Below are 14,631 nucleotides of genomic sequence, written 5' to 3'. Positions count from 1 at the left end.
ATTTTGTCTTTTGTCTGCAGGTACAAGAATCCTCAGATGGTTTTGAACCTGCTGAAAGCAAAAAATGTCAACGCTCCTCTGCAGTGTCCTGCTGCCAAAAAGCCTCAGCAGATCATCTCTGCCCAGCCCAAACACAGCAACAAACCCAAGGTACACACACACACACACATACACTCTGCAAATAGAAAGCAAACCAAAGATGTGCAAACTACGGAAGCCCTGCGGGGCAAGTGAAGAATTTTTTGTGTGCTTGACCTGAGAACTGGTGGAAAAAAAAGTTTGCCAGGATAATCCTGTTCCTTATTCTAAACCGAGGAAAAAATAAAACTTCAGGAGAAAAAAATTCACAAAAAATTCTTGAGAATTTCAGGAGAAACTTTTTCATGTGTTTTCAGCGGGAAAAATTTCAGGATATTTTATTTTATTTTTATTTTTTTTTAGAAAAACGAGCCCTGCAAATCAGAACTTTTTTTCCACTTGGTTCCACATAAGGGGTGAAATAATCAGTTAAATACTCGGTTTCTCACATGAGAAGAAAGTTCCTCCTGCCAAAACTTTTTCTTTTCACTCAGTTTCACACACGAAAATAAAATCTCCCAGAATGTTTTCTCTTGAAAATAATTTTCCCACTCGGTTTTTCACATGGAAAAGTTTTGCCAGAAATTTTTTTTTTCTGGTGGTTTTTTTTTCCATCTGTTTTAAAAAAAAAACTAGAACTTAGAAAAAACTTTTCTTCAACTTTTTTCCACCTTTGAAAACATAAAAGAAAAGAATTCCAGGAGACTTTTTTTTTTTTTAGCTGTCGAGCCGGTTTTCACAGATGGAAAACATGAAAAAAAAAAAAAAAAAACACAAGAAAACATTTTTTGTTAATGTGGGAAACCAAGTGAATCTGCTACCAGAATTTTCTTATTTATCACGTGTGAAACCGAGTGAAAAAAAATGTCTTCTGCCAGTATTTTGTTGTTACACTCAATTCTCAATTTGTATTATATATATATATATATAAAAAAATTATCACGTTTTCACAGATGAAAGATGATCCTGGCAAAACAAAAATGAAACCAGTTTTTCAATCTGTGAAAAACATTCCATGAAATAAAAAAAATTCATGTGAAATTTTATTTTTCAGGAGAAAGAAAATTTTTTTACAGAGACATTTTTTTAGCCCAAGAGATTTTTTTTGTGAATCTGAGTGAAAAAAATCCTCATCCAAAACAATGTTTTCACTCAGTTTCACACATTAAAAAAAAAAATTCTGCTGAGGGAAACATTTGTTATCATGTTTTCACAGATGTAAAAACATTAAGGAAAGATTATCCTGGTAAAAAAAAATTCTGCAGTTTTTCTGTCTTTGAAAACATGGAAGAAAAAAAATTCCAGGAGGAAAAAATTTCTTTCACGGAGCAATTTTTTATCCCCCAATTAATTTAAAAAGAAAAATTTGAGAATTTTTTTGTATTTTTTTCAAGTATGAAACCGAGTGAAAGGGAAGTACTTCTGCCAAAGGGTTTTTTCAGTGTCACACATGAAAAATAAAAAATTCTCCTGAGGGAAAAAAATTTGTATCATGTTTTGACCAATGTAAAAACATTAAGAAACTTCGAAAGGTTATCCTGGTAAAACTTTTTTTTCACCAGTTTTTTCCATCTGTGATAACGAGAAACAGTGAAAAACATTTTTTTCAGCAAGCGTGAAGCTGAGTGAAAAAAAAATTCTTCTACCAAAACCTTTTTTGTTAACTCAGTATCAAACATGAAAAACAAAAAAAAAATTATCCTGAGGGAAATTTTTTTTATCCTGTTTTGTTTTTTTACAAATAAAAATGAAGGAACTTAAAAGGTTCTCACCGACAAAAGAGTTTCGATAAGACTGCATAAAAAATGCATCACCAGAAAAAGAAATTCCTCACTTGCCCCTCAGGGCTTCCATAGAAACACAAACAGATGCCAAGTGAACCTCTGAACCCTGTTATAAATATAAAATTCTCTCCCTCAGGGAAAGCACAAGAAGCCGTCGGGGTCTCGCAGTCGTAACACCAGGGAGTCATGTCAGGCCGAGCTGTCGGACCAGGAGACCGGAGCGACGCACTTCAGCGGCTCCACACACAGCTACCAGAGATACGACTCTCTGCCCAGCTCGCTCAGCTCCATGTGAGTGTCACACAAACTGTAACCTCAAGCTTCATGTCAGAGATGATGTATGTGGAGTTCTCCTGTGATCTAAGGCCATTTAATCACACACTCTGTCTCTGCAGGCCTCACATCTCCATGTCGGTGAGGATCAACTCCTCTGATGGTCTGGTGCTCTACGCAGCTGGCGGGCAGCGCGGCGGAGCTGTGATGTCACTCAGCGTGTCAGACGGCCACCTGCTGCTTCTGTTGGACGGAGGGAAGAGGAAGGTCAGCCTGCGGAGCCGCAAGAAGTACAACGACGATCAGTGGCACACGGTGAGGTCGCACGCCGGGGTCACGCGACCGGGTCACCATTTAGTCTATCGCCTGAATATCTAACCCGCTCTGCCTCTGTCTTCATGTCGCTTCAGGTGTTTATAAAGCGTGAAGGAGAGAAGATCAGTCTGATCGTGGACGGGATCAGCGCTCAGTCTAAGAGAATCCCCGGAGGAGACCGGATTCGTCTCACCGGGCCTTTATATGTGGGAGGAGTCCCGCCCTCACTGACGGTAAAACATCCAGACTTCACATTACACACACGAGGTTCAGATACATGGCTGAACGTAATAAAAGCTACTTTAGGAGTATCATGAAACACCCAAAAACTACATCAGACAGCTGCTTCTTCTTCATGTGTTGTAGTAAAGCTGTGTTGTTCTGTCACAACCTTCAGGCCCCGGGCTCCGGCGGTTTCGTCGGCTGTGTCAGGGACTTGACGCTGAACGAAGCCCCAGCAGGGAGCCCCGCTCACAGCCAGGGGACAGTGCCCTGCTTCCAGGATCCTCTGCAGCCCGGAGCCTATTTCTCCGGTCAGGGAGGAAACATCGCAATAGGTAGTTATCATCACTCTTCTTCTGTGGTTTTTCCTGTTTTGAGTCCTGCTGTGCTGAAGGCTCTCTCTCCTCACAGATGAGTCTTTAGTTCTGGGTCGAGATGTGGAAATCCAGCTGGAGGTTCGACCCGTCTCGGACTCTGGGCTGCTGTTGCATGCTGGGAGGTCACCTGACCAACACCTGAGTTTGGTCCTCAGCCAGGGAGAGGTGAGACCACAACAACACGACACAGTTGGTTCTGTTTCAGTCCTGGTTTTCAGTTTCTAAGTCATTATTTTGAGAAACGTCGTCATTAAAATGACTTAGAGGAAATGTTTTTTCATCATGTTGGTGGAAACTGTCTTCCCTATGTAACATAAACAAAACTGAAAAAAGTTTGTGTGTGTTTATAGGTGACTGTGTCAGTAAACACCGGCAAAGGTGAATTCTCTACCTCCTTCACTCCTGAAGAACCGCTCTGTAACGGCCGCTGGCACACAATCACAGGTGAGCTCACGTCGTCAGCTTGTCTCTGACTCTCACTGTGTCGTTCTGTTGTGGCTCTGAGATAATGAACGATGTCGTGTGTCGTCTGTGTGTCTCCAGTGGTGAAGAAGAACAACGTCCTGCAGCTCCACGTTGATGCAGCCAGTGAGCACAGCGTCGGCCCCAAACAGAGCCGCTCTGCAGGGGCCAAAGAGACCGTTTACCTCGGAGGGGTACCTGGTGAGCGCGCACACACACACACACACGCCTGTTTGTGCAAAATGCAATAAAGCTTTACTCCTGATCACCCGTACTGTGGTCACACCCGAGTGGATCACACTTTAAACGCCTTAAATCATTTTTATATCGATTCCAAACACACATCAGGTTCCTCACAATTATATCCATTTCTCAGGAATTTGGGTCAAATTATGCGGGTCGATCCAGCCCAGTCGTGGCTGAGCCCTGACGAGGTGCCGATGTTTATTTCCCGACTGGTGAAACTGCAACAGATCCTTCACATCCTTTATTTTTACAGACCACCGTTCATCTGTGTACTACGGTGGCCCTTCAAGTCAAAACACAGCAACATTTCAGAAAAACACATCAACGGAAATGTTGTAGTGTTTTTGTAAAATGTAGTTTTGTGTGTCTGAAATATTGTGTTTTGACCATCAGGGCCACTGTAGTTTACTCATTATTCCAACCTTTTTTAAAAAAAAAATAATAGTTTACTATTTTTTTTTTTTTTCTTGATATTGTGATTTTTGTTTTGTTCAATGACTGACAGTTCAAAACCCCAAAGATATTCAATGTACAACCATATTAAACTCATAGAGGCAACAAATCATCACATCTGGGAATCTGGAAATATTCAGCATTTCTGCTTTATAAATAATCTGAATGTTTAATCGACTTTTTTTCCCCCAAAATTTCGCCTTCAGCACAAACGTTCCTAATGTTTGGTGAAGCAGTGTGAAGCTGTCCGTCAGCTGCAGCTTTCTCTGTAACGCGTTGTTCCTCTCTCTCTCCACCAGACGGCGTCACAGTTCCCGGTCTTCCTGCCGGCCTGCCAGCGTTCCACGGCTGCATCCGCCAGGCGTCGATCAACCACAGACCTGCCATGTTGTCCAAACCGCTCGCCGTGCACGGAGCCGTGGGAACGCAGGGGTGCCCACTCATGTAGACACAACACAACACAACACAACACACACACACACACAGTCTTATCCTCACATTCCACGACTACAAATTACTGGTGGTGGGTGTCATGTTACTGTAGCTAATTTAAAATATATATATTAATATTTATTTTCTATTTTCAGAAAAATGTATATTTTATATTTTCCCGTTTGTCGTTGCAGAGTTACTGGTTTGTTTTTGTGCTACAACAGTGACAACTGTCTGCACACAGAGATGCACTGATACAAGTCACTCAAATATAAACTCTAAAATCAGAAATCAATGATTACACGTGTAGTATATTGTAAATAAATAAAAAGGGCCACGCAGCTTGATTTTTTCTTGCTTTTTCTTTGCAAACAGATGGTGAAAAATAAATTATGTGGATCATTTTTGTCCTTTTGGCAACAAACAAATTCAAGTAAATAATGTATGCGACTGTTTATCGTGCATCTCTAGCAGAGAATGTTAAGAATACCTACTGAGTCGGTACACTGTGAACACTAATGTATGAGCAACGTCCTCAGGCAGCGCAGATGGGAAATGTTACCTGTGACACGGACTGGGACCGGACGTTTGGGAATACCAGAGTTAATCAAGTCTCAGTCATGCAAAGATGAACAAATTAAATATTAAACGGGGGCAAGAGCATGGTCTTAAAATGTTGCTTGGCTACAACAGCCTTAATTGTCTTCCACATTAAGGTTTCAGTGTAAAAAGTGACAAATCATCAGGAAGAATTCAGCGTTTTACATCTCGAGTTGTCCGATGACGTGAGCGCTCGAGTCGTAAACGTCAGACTCATTCCCGCATCCCATCCGTCAGCTCCCGTCCTGTTTCAGGCAGCGTTTCTCATCTCTATTCCGTCATAAATGTAAACATGTACCAAACATGAGTGTGAAGCTTGTATGTAATATAACCACTTTTTAAAAATATGTCACAGAAAGAATAAGCTTTTCCTCCCCTTCACTCCCGGCCCCCCATGTGTTGTAAATGTATTTCTGAATAAAGTTTTTTTTTTTTCATACAAACTACTCGTCAGTGTTTGTTTCCCACGTGTGAAAAGAAGAACCTGGAGTTACGCTGTTGGGTAATATGATTTTTTTTATTAAAGAGAAAATCACAATAAATTCTGAGTATCAGCACTAACAGTCTGTACTGTAGTGTAACAACAGGAAGAAAATGTCAAAGATAAGGCTTAATCCAGTAACTGTCTGTTTTATGAAACTTCTCTGTCCTTTCAGAGTAAAAGGGAACAAAACAGAGATGATAAACAGGTCTCACACAGTGAAAACAGCACTGCTAACCTGTGCTGTTCATCCTGAGTAGGAGCAGACTGTTGCCTTTGGTATAGGAACGTGTAAGACAACATTACAGAGAAGAGGAGGCGAAGAAAAATACTGAAATGAATCACAGATTTTACTGGGACTCGGTTGAGGCTTGGTGGCGTGAGATCTAATCCAGACTCATGTCCTCATCGTCCTCTTTCTTCTCTTTGGAGTCTCCTTTAGTGCCCTGCATGGCTCGGGCAAACGCCTCCACATCTGACAAGAAAAAATACAAATATATTTAGAAATAAATAAAAGAAACAGGTGGACAAGAAGTGACAATAATACCACAGGAAGGGATAGACGGCATGACTGCATTAAATACCAGACTCACATTCTCATACTTCAGAGTACATTAACGTGATGGAGGACAAAATTCACAGTTCTGTTCTTAGCAGTGTCAAACAAATAACGTTGGCGTCCTCTAAAGTTAAAATCTTTTAGTATAACATTTCCACCTTGTGTTTCTGTACTACGGAAGCCCTGAGGGGCAAGTGAAGGCATTTTTTTTCTGGTGACCCATTTTCTAAGTCTGGTCTAAATTGTTTTCTCTCCTGTGTTTATGACTTGAGAACTTGTGGGAAAAAAGTTCTGCCAGGATAATATTTTAATGAAAAAAGTTTCTTTTCCATCTGTGAAAACACGTGAAAAAAAAAATTCAGTAGAAATCAAGTTGAATTATTTTTTAATGTGTGAAACAAACAAATTATCCTATTTTTTTCCCCCCACCCAGTTTAACTCCTGGGAAAAAAGTTCTCCTTTTTTCCATGTTTTCACATATGATTTTGAAATACACAAAATTCTCCTCATTTTTTTCTTCATGCGTGAAACCAAAAATAAATTCTCCTGAATTTCTTTTTTCCCCCCCACTTTTCCACACTTGAAAAAACAAATCACTTGAAAAAAAATGTCCCACATGGTTACACACACAAAAATAAATTATCTTGAATTTTTTTCACACGTGTAAAAAAAAAGTCTTCCGAACTTTTAATTCCACATTTTCACACATCATTTTAAAAAAATCCCCCCCTAAAAAAAAAAAAAAATCAATTATTTTCCTGCCTGGTTTCACAAATGTAAAAAAAATGTCTCCTTTTCACATGATTTTGAAAAAAAAAAATGTTTTCTTAAAAAAAATTCCCACCCAGTTTCAGACATGTAAGAAAAAAAAAAAAAAAATCTAGAAAAAATGTTCCGCTCTTTCACTTTTTCAAAAAAAAAAAAAAAAAAGAATTTTTTTTCAGCCTCGTTAAAAAAGGTCCAAGTGTGTAGGATTTAGTTTATATAGCAGCGAGGTTGCAGACAGTAGCCAACTGAACACATTTTCTTGAATTTTTTTTTCTCACTCAGTTTCACACATACAAAATAAATCTCTTGAAAAATTGTGTTTCCCACTTATTAAAACTTTTTTTTTTTCAGAAAAATTCTCCTGAAATTTTTTTCACACGTTTCAGTAGATGTACAAAAAAAAATTAGGAACTTAGTAAGATTATCCTGACAAAACCTTTTTCCCCCACCTGTTCACAAGTCATAAACACAGAAGAGAAATCAACTCAGATCACACTTAGAAAACGGATCACCAGATAAAAAGAAATCCTCACTTGCCCCTCAGGGCTTCCGTACTACACCCCTTTGCTGCAGCTGAACAAGAAAACACCATTAATGCAAACACAAAGAGGGAATTTCATACCAAAAGACACTAACTGGAAGATTTGCACTTGATTTGTCCAACTAAAACTTATAAAGCCTCGTTAAAAAGGTCCAGTGTGAAGGATTTAGTGCCATCTAGCAGTGAGGTGGGAGATGTCAGCCACTGTTTTTAGATACAGTGGAAACACTGAATGAAATATGGTAACTGGACTATAGTGTTACTCTTAGTGTATTAATTCTGTTAAAAAAAAAAAAAACACCACTGTACAGGGGAGTGTGTGTGTGTGTGTGTGTGTGTGTGTGTGTGTTTGTCTCTCACCTCCTTTGTTGGCGGCATCAACAGCTTCTGCCGGCAGACCAAACTGACTCAAGAGAGGGCCGAGCTGCCCGGAGGCCAAGGCACTGCTGAACATACCCATCGCCTGAAGGAGAAACGAATCACAGTCATTCAACGCAACAACTCAACATATTTATAACCTGATTAAATTAACTGTGGTAGCTTGTTTTAACTACCGTTACCAAATTATCTATTATCTGACTGCATATGTTCCATCTCCCTGTGCTCTACCAGCACCTAATTACATAAGATCAGGGGCAGTCAATCAAGAGCTTGTGAAAGCAGGTGATTTAGCTAATCAGCCTCACTGGTGTATAATAAAAATACATCTTATATCTCACGCCAGTGTTAGTGATTGTGTTTGTCAATAAAAGCACGTCATTTCAATAAATCTGTTCACTCCTGACTCGAGTTCAACTTTTGTGTGCGTGTATGTGTGTGTGTGTGTGTGTGTGTGTGTGTGTGTGTTCAGTGCTGTTCCTCCTACCTGCTGGAACTGAGGTGAGTTGAGTGTGTTCTGGATCTCATCAGCGCTCTGCAGTAAACTTTCTCCACTGGGGAGGAAGGGCAGGAGCCTCTGCTGGACCTCAGCGTTAGTCAGGATGGGAGCCATCATCTCTGGGGTGCAAACACTGGCCAGGTCTACTACAGAACAGGAGAGGAGCCCTGTCAGTCATATATAATGATCCGGCTAGGAAATGATGACGTTCTAGATCAGAACCATAGCAAGACTTCTACCCCATATTTAACCCGCTTGCCACTCACCTGCTGATCCCTGTGCAGCCGCTGGGACGTTCATAGTGGCCAGGATGCTCTGGAGGTCACTGAGCTGGATGGGCTGATGGGAGGAAGGGCTTCCAACAGAGGCTGGGACCACTGGGGTCTGAGCTGCAGCTGCGAATGAGGAGGTTATAAAAATGTCAGAAATGGTGAAAAATGTCGATCAGTGTTTTTCAAAGCCCAGGAGGACGTGCTCAAATGTCTTGTTCTGTCCACAACCCAAAGACACTCAGTTTGCTGTCATAACAGTTTAAGAAAACCAGAAAATATTCACATTTAAGAAGCTGGAATCAGAGAATTTTGACTTTTCTTTAGTCTTAAACATGTTGAACTTTATCAAAATTTTTCGGGTTAATTTAATGGCTGACAACTAATCAAATATAAAGCCATCCAGTGTCATAAAAACGGTGATTATCAATTGGCAGATGACACATAATGACAGTACAGTACTTCATGTACCTGGTGTGGTGGGAGCAACAGTGGTGGGGGAGACAGCCGAGGCGGCAGGAGTCACAGGGGTGGTCGGGGCCTGAGAGGAGCTGGATCTGGGGGCTCCTCCTGATGACGGAGTGGCTGCTGCCGATTGGCTCCGAGAGCTGAGGAGGACGGGAGACGGGAGATATAAATTCACATCATAATTTTCCATATGTGCATGAATGCTGACTTGTGTGTGCGCTGTTCTGTCTCACCTGGATGAGGAGCTGCTGGTGGCGGGTCCTCCGCTGCCGAGCAAGTTGGCAAGTCCTGGTCCTGCTAGAGCTCCCAGACCTCCTTAGACAAAGACAAACAAGTCAAAAAGGGTCCAAACTGATCTCTTAATTAAAAGAACAAAAGTTTTCTTTGTATGTAAGAAAGTGTGCACAAGGAAAAAAATCTGAATCTTTGAAATGAGATTTCAACACGACTAAAAAGGAGTTCTACTTTTTCTTGAAATAACTCTACTATTTTTTAAAGCATCTTGTCGTACTGGATAAAATATTATGAGACATGTTGGGTCAGAACTATATTACTTAACACTGATAATCGAGAGCTATATGTCAAGTGCGACTTAACATTTTCATTGGTTGTACCAGTTCGTCTGATATTCAGCAGGTCAGATTTAAAAAATGTATAAAATATTTTTTTTAAACAAAACAACAAAAAACAAAACAAATCCACAAATACTTCGACAAGTACTACACATAAAGTCACTGTCCAAATAACACCAGGGAAATCTCTACAGTCTAAGTTTAAACTTTTTTAAAATCAATGAATGGTTTTTACTTAAAAAAACCAAACAAATGGCAGTAGTGATTTCACTTTACTCCTCACTTATAAAAAGGGCTTTTATCATATAAATCTTAATCTAATCATTTGTAGCTAAATTTCTTTGACTTTTAAATGTGAATACTCATTTTAAAAACAATTTTACACGTCCACTTGAAGTGAAATGCTGTCACAGCTGACAAGGATCCCAAGAGAAGACTGGTGATGTGATTTTAAAAACAGTGGGATGGTTGTGGCGGTACTGGCTGTAAATTGCTTACAGGCCAGCCCAGCCTACATAAAAATATAAACAAAAAAACATAACTAGGGGAAATCCCAGTGTCCACTACTAGGACAATAAACCAATAAACAAATGCCTCTTCCCGCTATAATAAATAAGCCCCAGGGAAATAAAATGGTAAACTGAAGGTGTAAAGGAGCTTGGGTTTTAAGGGGTTCCCAAATAAACAAAGTTCCCTCAAGAAAGATGTGGGCAGCCAAGAAAACAAAATGGGGCCTAAATAGACCAGAGTTTCTGGCTGGCAGGGACGGAAATGCCCCAAGCTGCTTCCACTCCTCAATCAGGAGTCAGTCTCCCCACCTGTGCACAGGTGATCTGAATCCCCTGCAATCAGTCATGAGGACAATCAGCCCAAACAAAGAAAAATAGCAAGTCAAACAATTTTGGACTGCTACATGGTGATGGTTGTTTTTGAGGCTTATTTCTGGAGGCGACTTCTGTCCTTTCAACAGATTCATGAGTCTCAGTTGCAGTGAATGTCAGGATTTATACATGTCAAAGAACTATCCAGTGCTGCTCACCCAGTCCTCCAAGTCCTGTTGGTCCAATCAGCTGCATCAGCTGGTTGTGGCTCATGTTTCCCAGCAGGTTTTGCAGACCTCCCTCTCCTCCGAGTGCGGAGAGTTCGTGGCCGCTGCCGCCTCCGCTGCCTGCCGCTCCGGGAATGGGAGGGTTGTTCAAGTACTCGTTCACCTTACGACAGAACTCCTCATCCTTGTCAGTCTTTGGCTCCTGATGGAAATTGAAAGAGTGAGAAATCTGTGAAATCAGAGCTGAATTCTCCACAGAGCAAATTAACAGTTATTCCTATCTGGTGACACGAGGCAGGTCATACAGGTCAAATAAAAAAGACAAAAACTCCTCACTGTAAATTTGTACCAATTGCACTTTAGCTGCTCTGTGTCATAAACAACTGAACAAGACATCTCTGAAAACTAAGAGGTCGAATGCGGATCATCTTTTGATCCACAGGAGGCTACAAACTTATTTATTTGACTGATTAAATATCCGTCTGGACTGGAGCAGATGAAAGGAGAAACCTACTGATGACAATATATATTAAATGATAGGCTGCCTGACAAATACCCTGATTAAAGCCACGTACACCCTTTCATCATGAGTGTAATAATCTGTTATCATCCCTGCTCATCACACTTAATGCCTCCAACTTCATTTTACATTCAGTTTCCCTCCATTAACCATCCATCTGCCTGCACACAAATAGTCATAGATGTCATGCATTCAAAAAGATTGTCTCTCCATGGAAGCATCTTCCTCTCACCTGCATCCAGAAGAACAGTCTCTTGGATCCGGCCTTGAACTTCAGCACATAGACACGTCCTGTGGTGCACTGGCTCACCCTCTTGAATTCACAGTCATCGGGGAAGATGATCAGGTCCTGGAACAGGGAAGCCACAACATAAGACATTCAACAGAGAGAGGGGGGTGAAGCACCGAGGCTGCTCTGCCACAACAAATCATCATCAACCAGTTATAGAAAGGGAAAACTAAGGCAGCGACATCACTGCAGCTCTGAAATAAGGACACAGTCACCTTGCTTGCTCTGTGGACGGCAGGCTTAACGAGGATTCAATGTGTCAGCATTGCTTGTAGGAAAAGTGCTTGTATGTACAAATAAAGAATGAAAAGAAAAAGGGAAATGACAAACTGAGGTGACAGTATTTTTTTCATTGCAAGAGTGCTGCTGCTGCCATCACCAGTGTTTTCCTTGTGGTATTTGAGGAATGTAAAACATGCCTGAAGACAGTTACAAGTTCTGTCACGCTGAGTTTTAACAAAGTGTGATCAGACCAGCTGTGAAAGTCTTTGCTGATTATTCTCATATGAACACAGAGTACGACACAGTTGTTTACTTCAAGCTTGCACCATTAAGTACAAGTTCTAGTCTAAATCTAGTTGACCGATTTGTTGGCCTCATCAGGGATCATATTGGTCAAAGATGTTGACATGACAGTCTTAAATTACACTCAGACCTAAAATAATCATATAAACAACAGAAAAACATGGTTTGATTAACTTCCCTTGCCAACAAACTTGTTTTTACCTGATGAAGCACCGAAGCATCAAATGAATGTATTTTTTCAAGTTAGACAGTCTGTGGGAGTTTGTTTGTCTGCAACATTTGATCCTCTCTTCCGTCTCCTACGCACCTGTCTCATGAACAGACGTTCAAAGTGTTCTTCGATTCTTGATTTACTTCACTCCCACAAGAATCACAGATTACTTGACGTATATGCAGATATAGTTTGCATAAGAGAATTTACCAAATTCAACTTACTTCCTTCTGACTAGAGCTAGAAGGACAAACCGGTCGGACAATGTTAACTTGCTGTAAATATATTGTATCCCTGTTTATGTTGGCTGATAAGCACACTACAATCTACAGTACAGAAACACTAAAATGGTTTTAATTTTGAAACAGTGTCTGAATTGCATTGGCTGTCCACCAGAGAACAATAACAGGTTTTAACTGTAAAATGTCCTATTCAGTACACACTGTGGTTGCAATACTTTAAAAATTACTAATCTAAGAGATGTGTTTTAAGTAAAAACAAATTACTATTCAGCCAAAATATCAATAGAGTTTAAATTAAAAGTCCATATAACAGAGAGATGACAGGAAATAAAGAAAGAGAGAGATGTGGGAAGATGGAAGGTCCCTGGCCTGACAAAAACCAGGGTTGTGTGGCCCATGATCGGTGCTTCAAACCCCACAAATGTTTGATTGTTGGGACTAAGAAAAACTGCACATTGTAACTCAATTTATGCACTAGAGTCTAAACAATAGGCTGTGGGTGCCACAAAATGTCCTCAAATATGACAACTAGTTTTGCTAAGACAGCATAGAAAGAGTAACATGAAAGTAACTTAAATTATTAGTTTAAAGTTACTCACATCATCAACATTCCCAGTCGTCCTGTCCTTCCAGCAGAAGTGAATCAGGGAGTCGTCGGACTGCTGGATGTACACCGTACCCTTGCGTTTGTCTGGTGTCACTACGTTGCCCTTCAAGGTCATTTTACCGGCTCGAAACTCCACCAGGTACTTGCTGGAGCTTCCCCTGGAGCCACTCACAAGGCTTGGAAAGAGAGCGCCTGACGACATCTTAAGATCTCTTTGTAAAACAGCCTGAATACTGGAGGAAAACAACAAGATGTCAGGTTCATAATATGATACGGGCATTTCACTGTAGAATGATTATTACTGATATGAGGAAGAAACATAAGATGGTAAATTTAGTGCGGCAGGACCATTTTTATTACTATAGTACTGAAGACCAGATTTTCTTTATGAATGAGTGGACAGAAACAGAAATCTACCACTATTATAAATACTACATCAGTGTAGTTTGATGGTAAAGAAGTTAAAGTCAGAGAAAACTAGTTCAGTTTTTAATCATATCTAGCACAACCATCAAAGCCACAGACAAGACCAGGTCCTTGTACACATAACTTTAAGATGACAGAAAAAAGAAATCTCAGATAAGTTTCACCTACTAATCTAGATACTTTTAGTGCCTACACTGTTAATACAACCCTTAATATTAGCCAGTTATTTTTACTCGAAGTAAGAAAACTTTACTCCTACTTTCTAAAGCATTCTGTCTCATCTCACTTATTAACTTTACAGTACGAGATTGTGGCTAACAATTATACATACTATAAAATATGATAAGTTACTTAAAATACCTAGAAGTTTGAATAACTTCATAATCTGAAGCAGGCAAACTTAAACCTCGAAATAAAATCAATAAGTTAGATAGCTTGCTAGCTAACGCCAAAGTACTGCAGTTGGTTGAGTGGCGAACGATTTATCATTATTGTATTTACTTAGTACAACAAAACCCTTTAAGCGTGATATCTGCACGTCACAATGTTGTTGCTGCAAAAGTTTCACGACTTCTGGAGTTGTTCGTTTGTATCGCAAAGACTTTTAAAAGCAAAGCTAACAAAAGTAGCATGCTAGCATTAGCCGTTCGGAGTTCTGCCTGTGTCATGCTGGTAGTCAATGCTAACGTTAGCCCGTGACTTAGCTAAACCGACGAGCGACAAAGGCCAACAACTTTAAATGTTATCTAGCGAGCTAAAGTCATTCAGAATTCAACAATGACATACGACGTCGCACACGAGTCCCGTGAGAGCAGCTTTACGTGAAACTGAAGTTTTGCAAATGAACTGTGTTCAAATACCTGGAGTTGTGTTGCGAAGAAGTCGCCAAACTTTTCTGTTTTTCGCTTGCTAGTTCCGACAGCGACTTCCGCGTTGACTTCCGGTTTAGTGTGGGCGCGCGCCTGCGGTCGCCGGGCACGCGCAGA

The 14,631-nt window shown here is 40.4% G+C and overlaps 2 protein-coding genes across 6 annotated transcripts in view; one reads left to right on the top strand and one right to left on the bottom strand.

Annotated features, from left to right (window-relative positions):
* lama5 (laminin, alpha 5) overlaps positions 1–5,703 on the top strand; it is a 90,472-nt gene extending 84,769 nt beyond the window's left edge. For both annotated transcript variants that reach the window (XM_084367813.1, XM_084367812.1), the window contains exons 72-80: positions 21–150; positions 1,999–2,153; positions 2,258–2,450; positions 2,546–2,683; positions 2,848–3,007; positions 3,084–3,214; positions 3,400–3,493; positions 3,593–3,712; positions 4,510–5,703. In XM_084367813.1, the coding sequence (XP_084223939.1) occupies positions 21–150; positions 1,999–2,153; positions 2,258–2,450; positions 2,546–2,683; positions 2,848–3,007; positions 3,084–3,214; positions 3,400–3,493; positions 3,593–3,712; positions 4,510–4,658 (1,270 nt within the window). In that variant the 3' untranslated portion in view covers positions 4,659–5,703. The remainder of the gene's footprint in view (positions 1–20; positions 151–1,998; positions 2,154–2,257; positions 2,451–2,545; positions 2,684–2,847; positions 3,008–3,083; positions 3,215–3,399; positions 3,494–3,592; positions 3,713–4,509) is intronic.
* Positions 5,704–5,740: 37 nt separating this feature from the next.
* Positions 5,741–14,604, bottom strand: adrm1 (ADRM1 26S proteasome ubiquitin receptor). Of its 4 annotated transcripts, none has more exons than XM_084367817.1 (10): positions 14,506–14,604; positions 13,212–13,452; positions 11,578–11,694; positions 10,817–11,027; positions 9,439–9,520; positions 9,209–9,345; positions 8,735–8,863; positions 8,457–8,611; positions 7,952–8,054; positions 5,741–6,198 (listed from the first exon to the last, which is right to left on the bottom strand). In XM_084367817.1, exons 2-10 carry the CDS (start codon positions 13,419–13,421, stop codon positions 6,110–6,112), a joined length of 1,233 nt encoding a protein of 410 aa, XP_084223943.1. In that variant the 5' UTR covers positions 13,422–13,452; positions 14,506–14,604; the 3' UTR covers positions 5,741–6,109. The 4 variants fall into 4 exon arrangements, with proteins under 4 accessions (XP_084223943.1, XP_084223940.1, XP_084223942.1 ...); XM_084367814.1 differs by having other exon boundaries at positions 8,457–8,614; positions 14,506–14,603; XM_084367816.1 differs by having other exon boundaries at positions 8,457–8,614; positions 9,439–9,517; positions 14,506–14,603.
* Between the last annotated feature and the right edge of the window lie 27 nt (positions 14,605–14,631).

This window comes from Pagrus pagrus (genome assembly GCF_965226575.1).
Source record: "Pagrus pagrus genome assembly, chromosome: 11".
Lineage (NCBI taxonomy): Eukaryota > Metazoa > Chordata > Actinopteri > Spariformes > Sparidae > Pagrus > Pagrus pagrus.
This window is presented reverse-complemented; position numbering and strand designations above follow the sequence as displayed.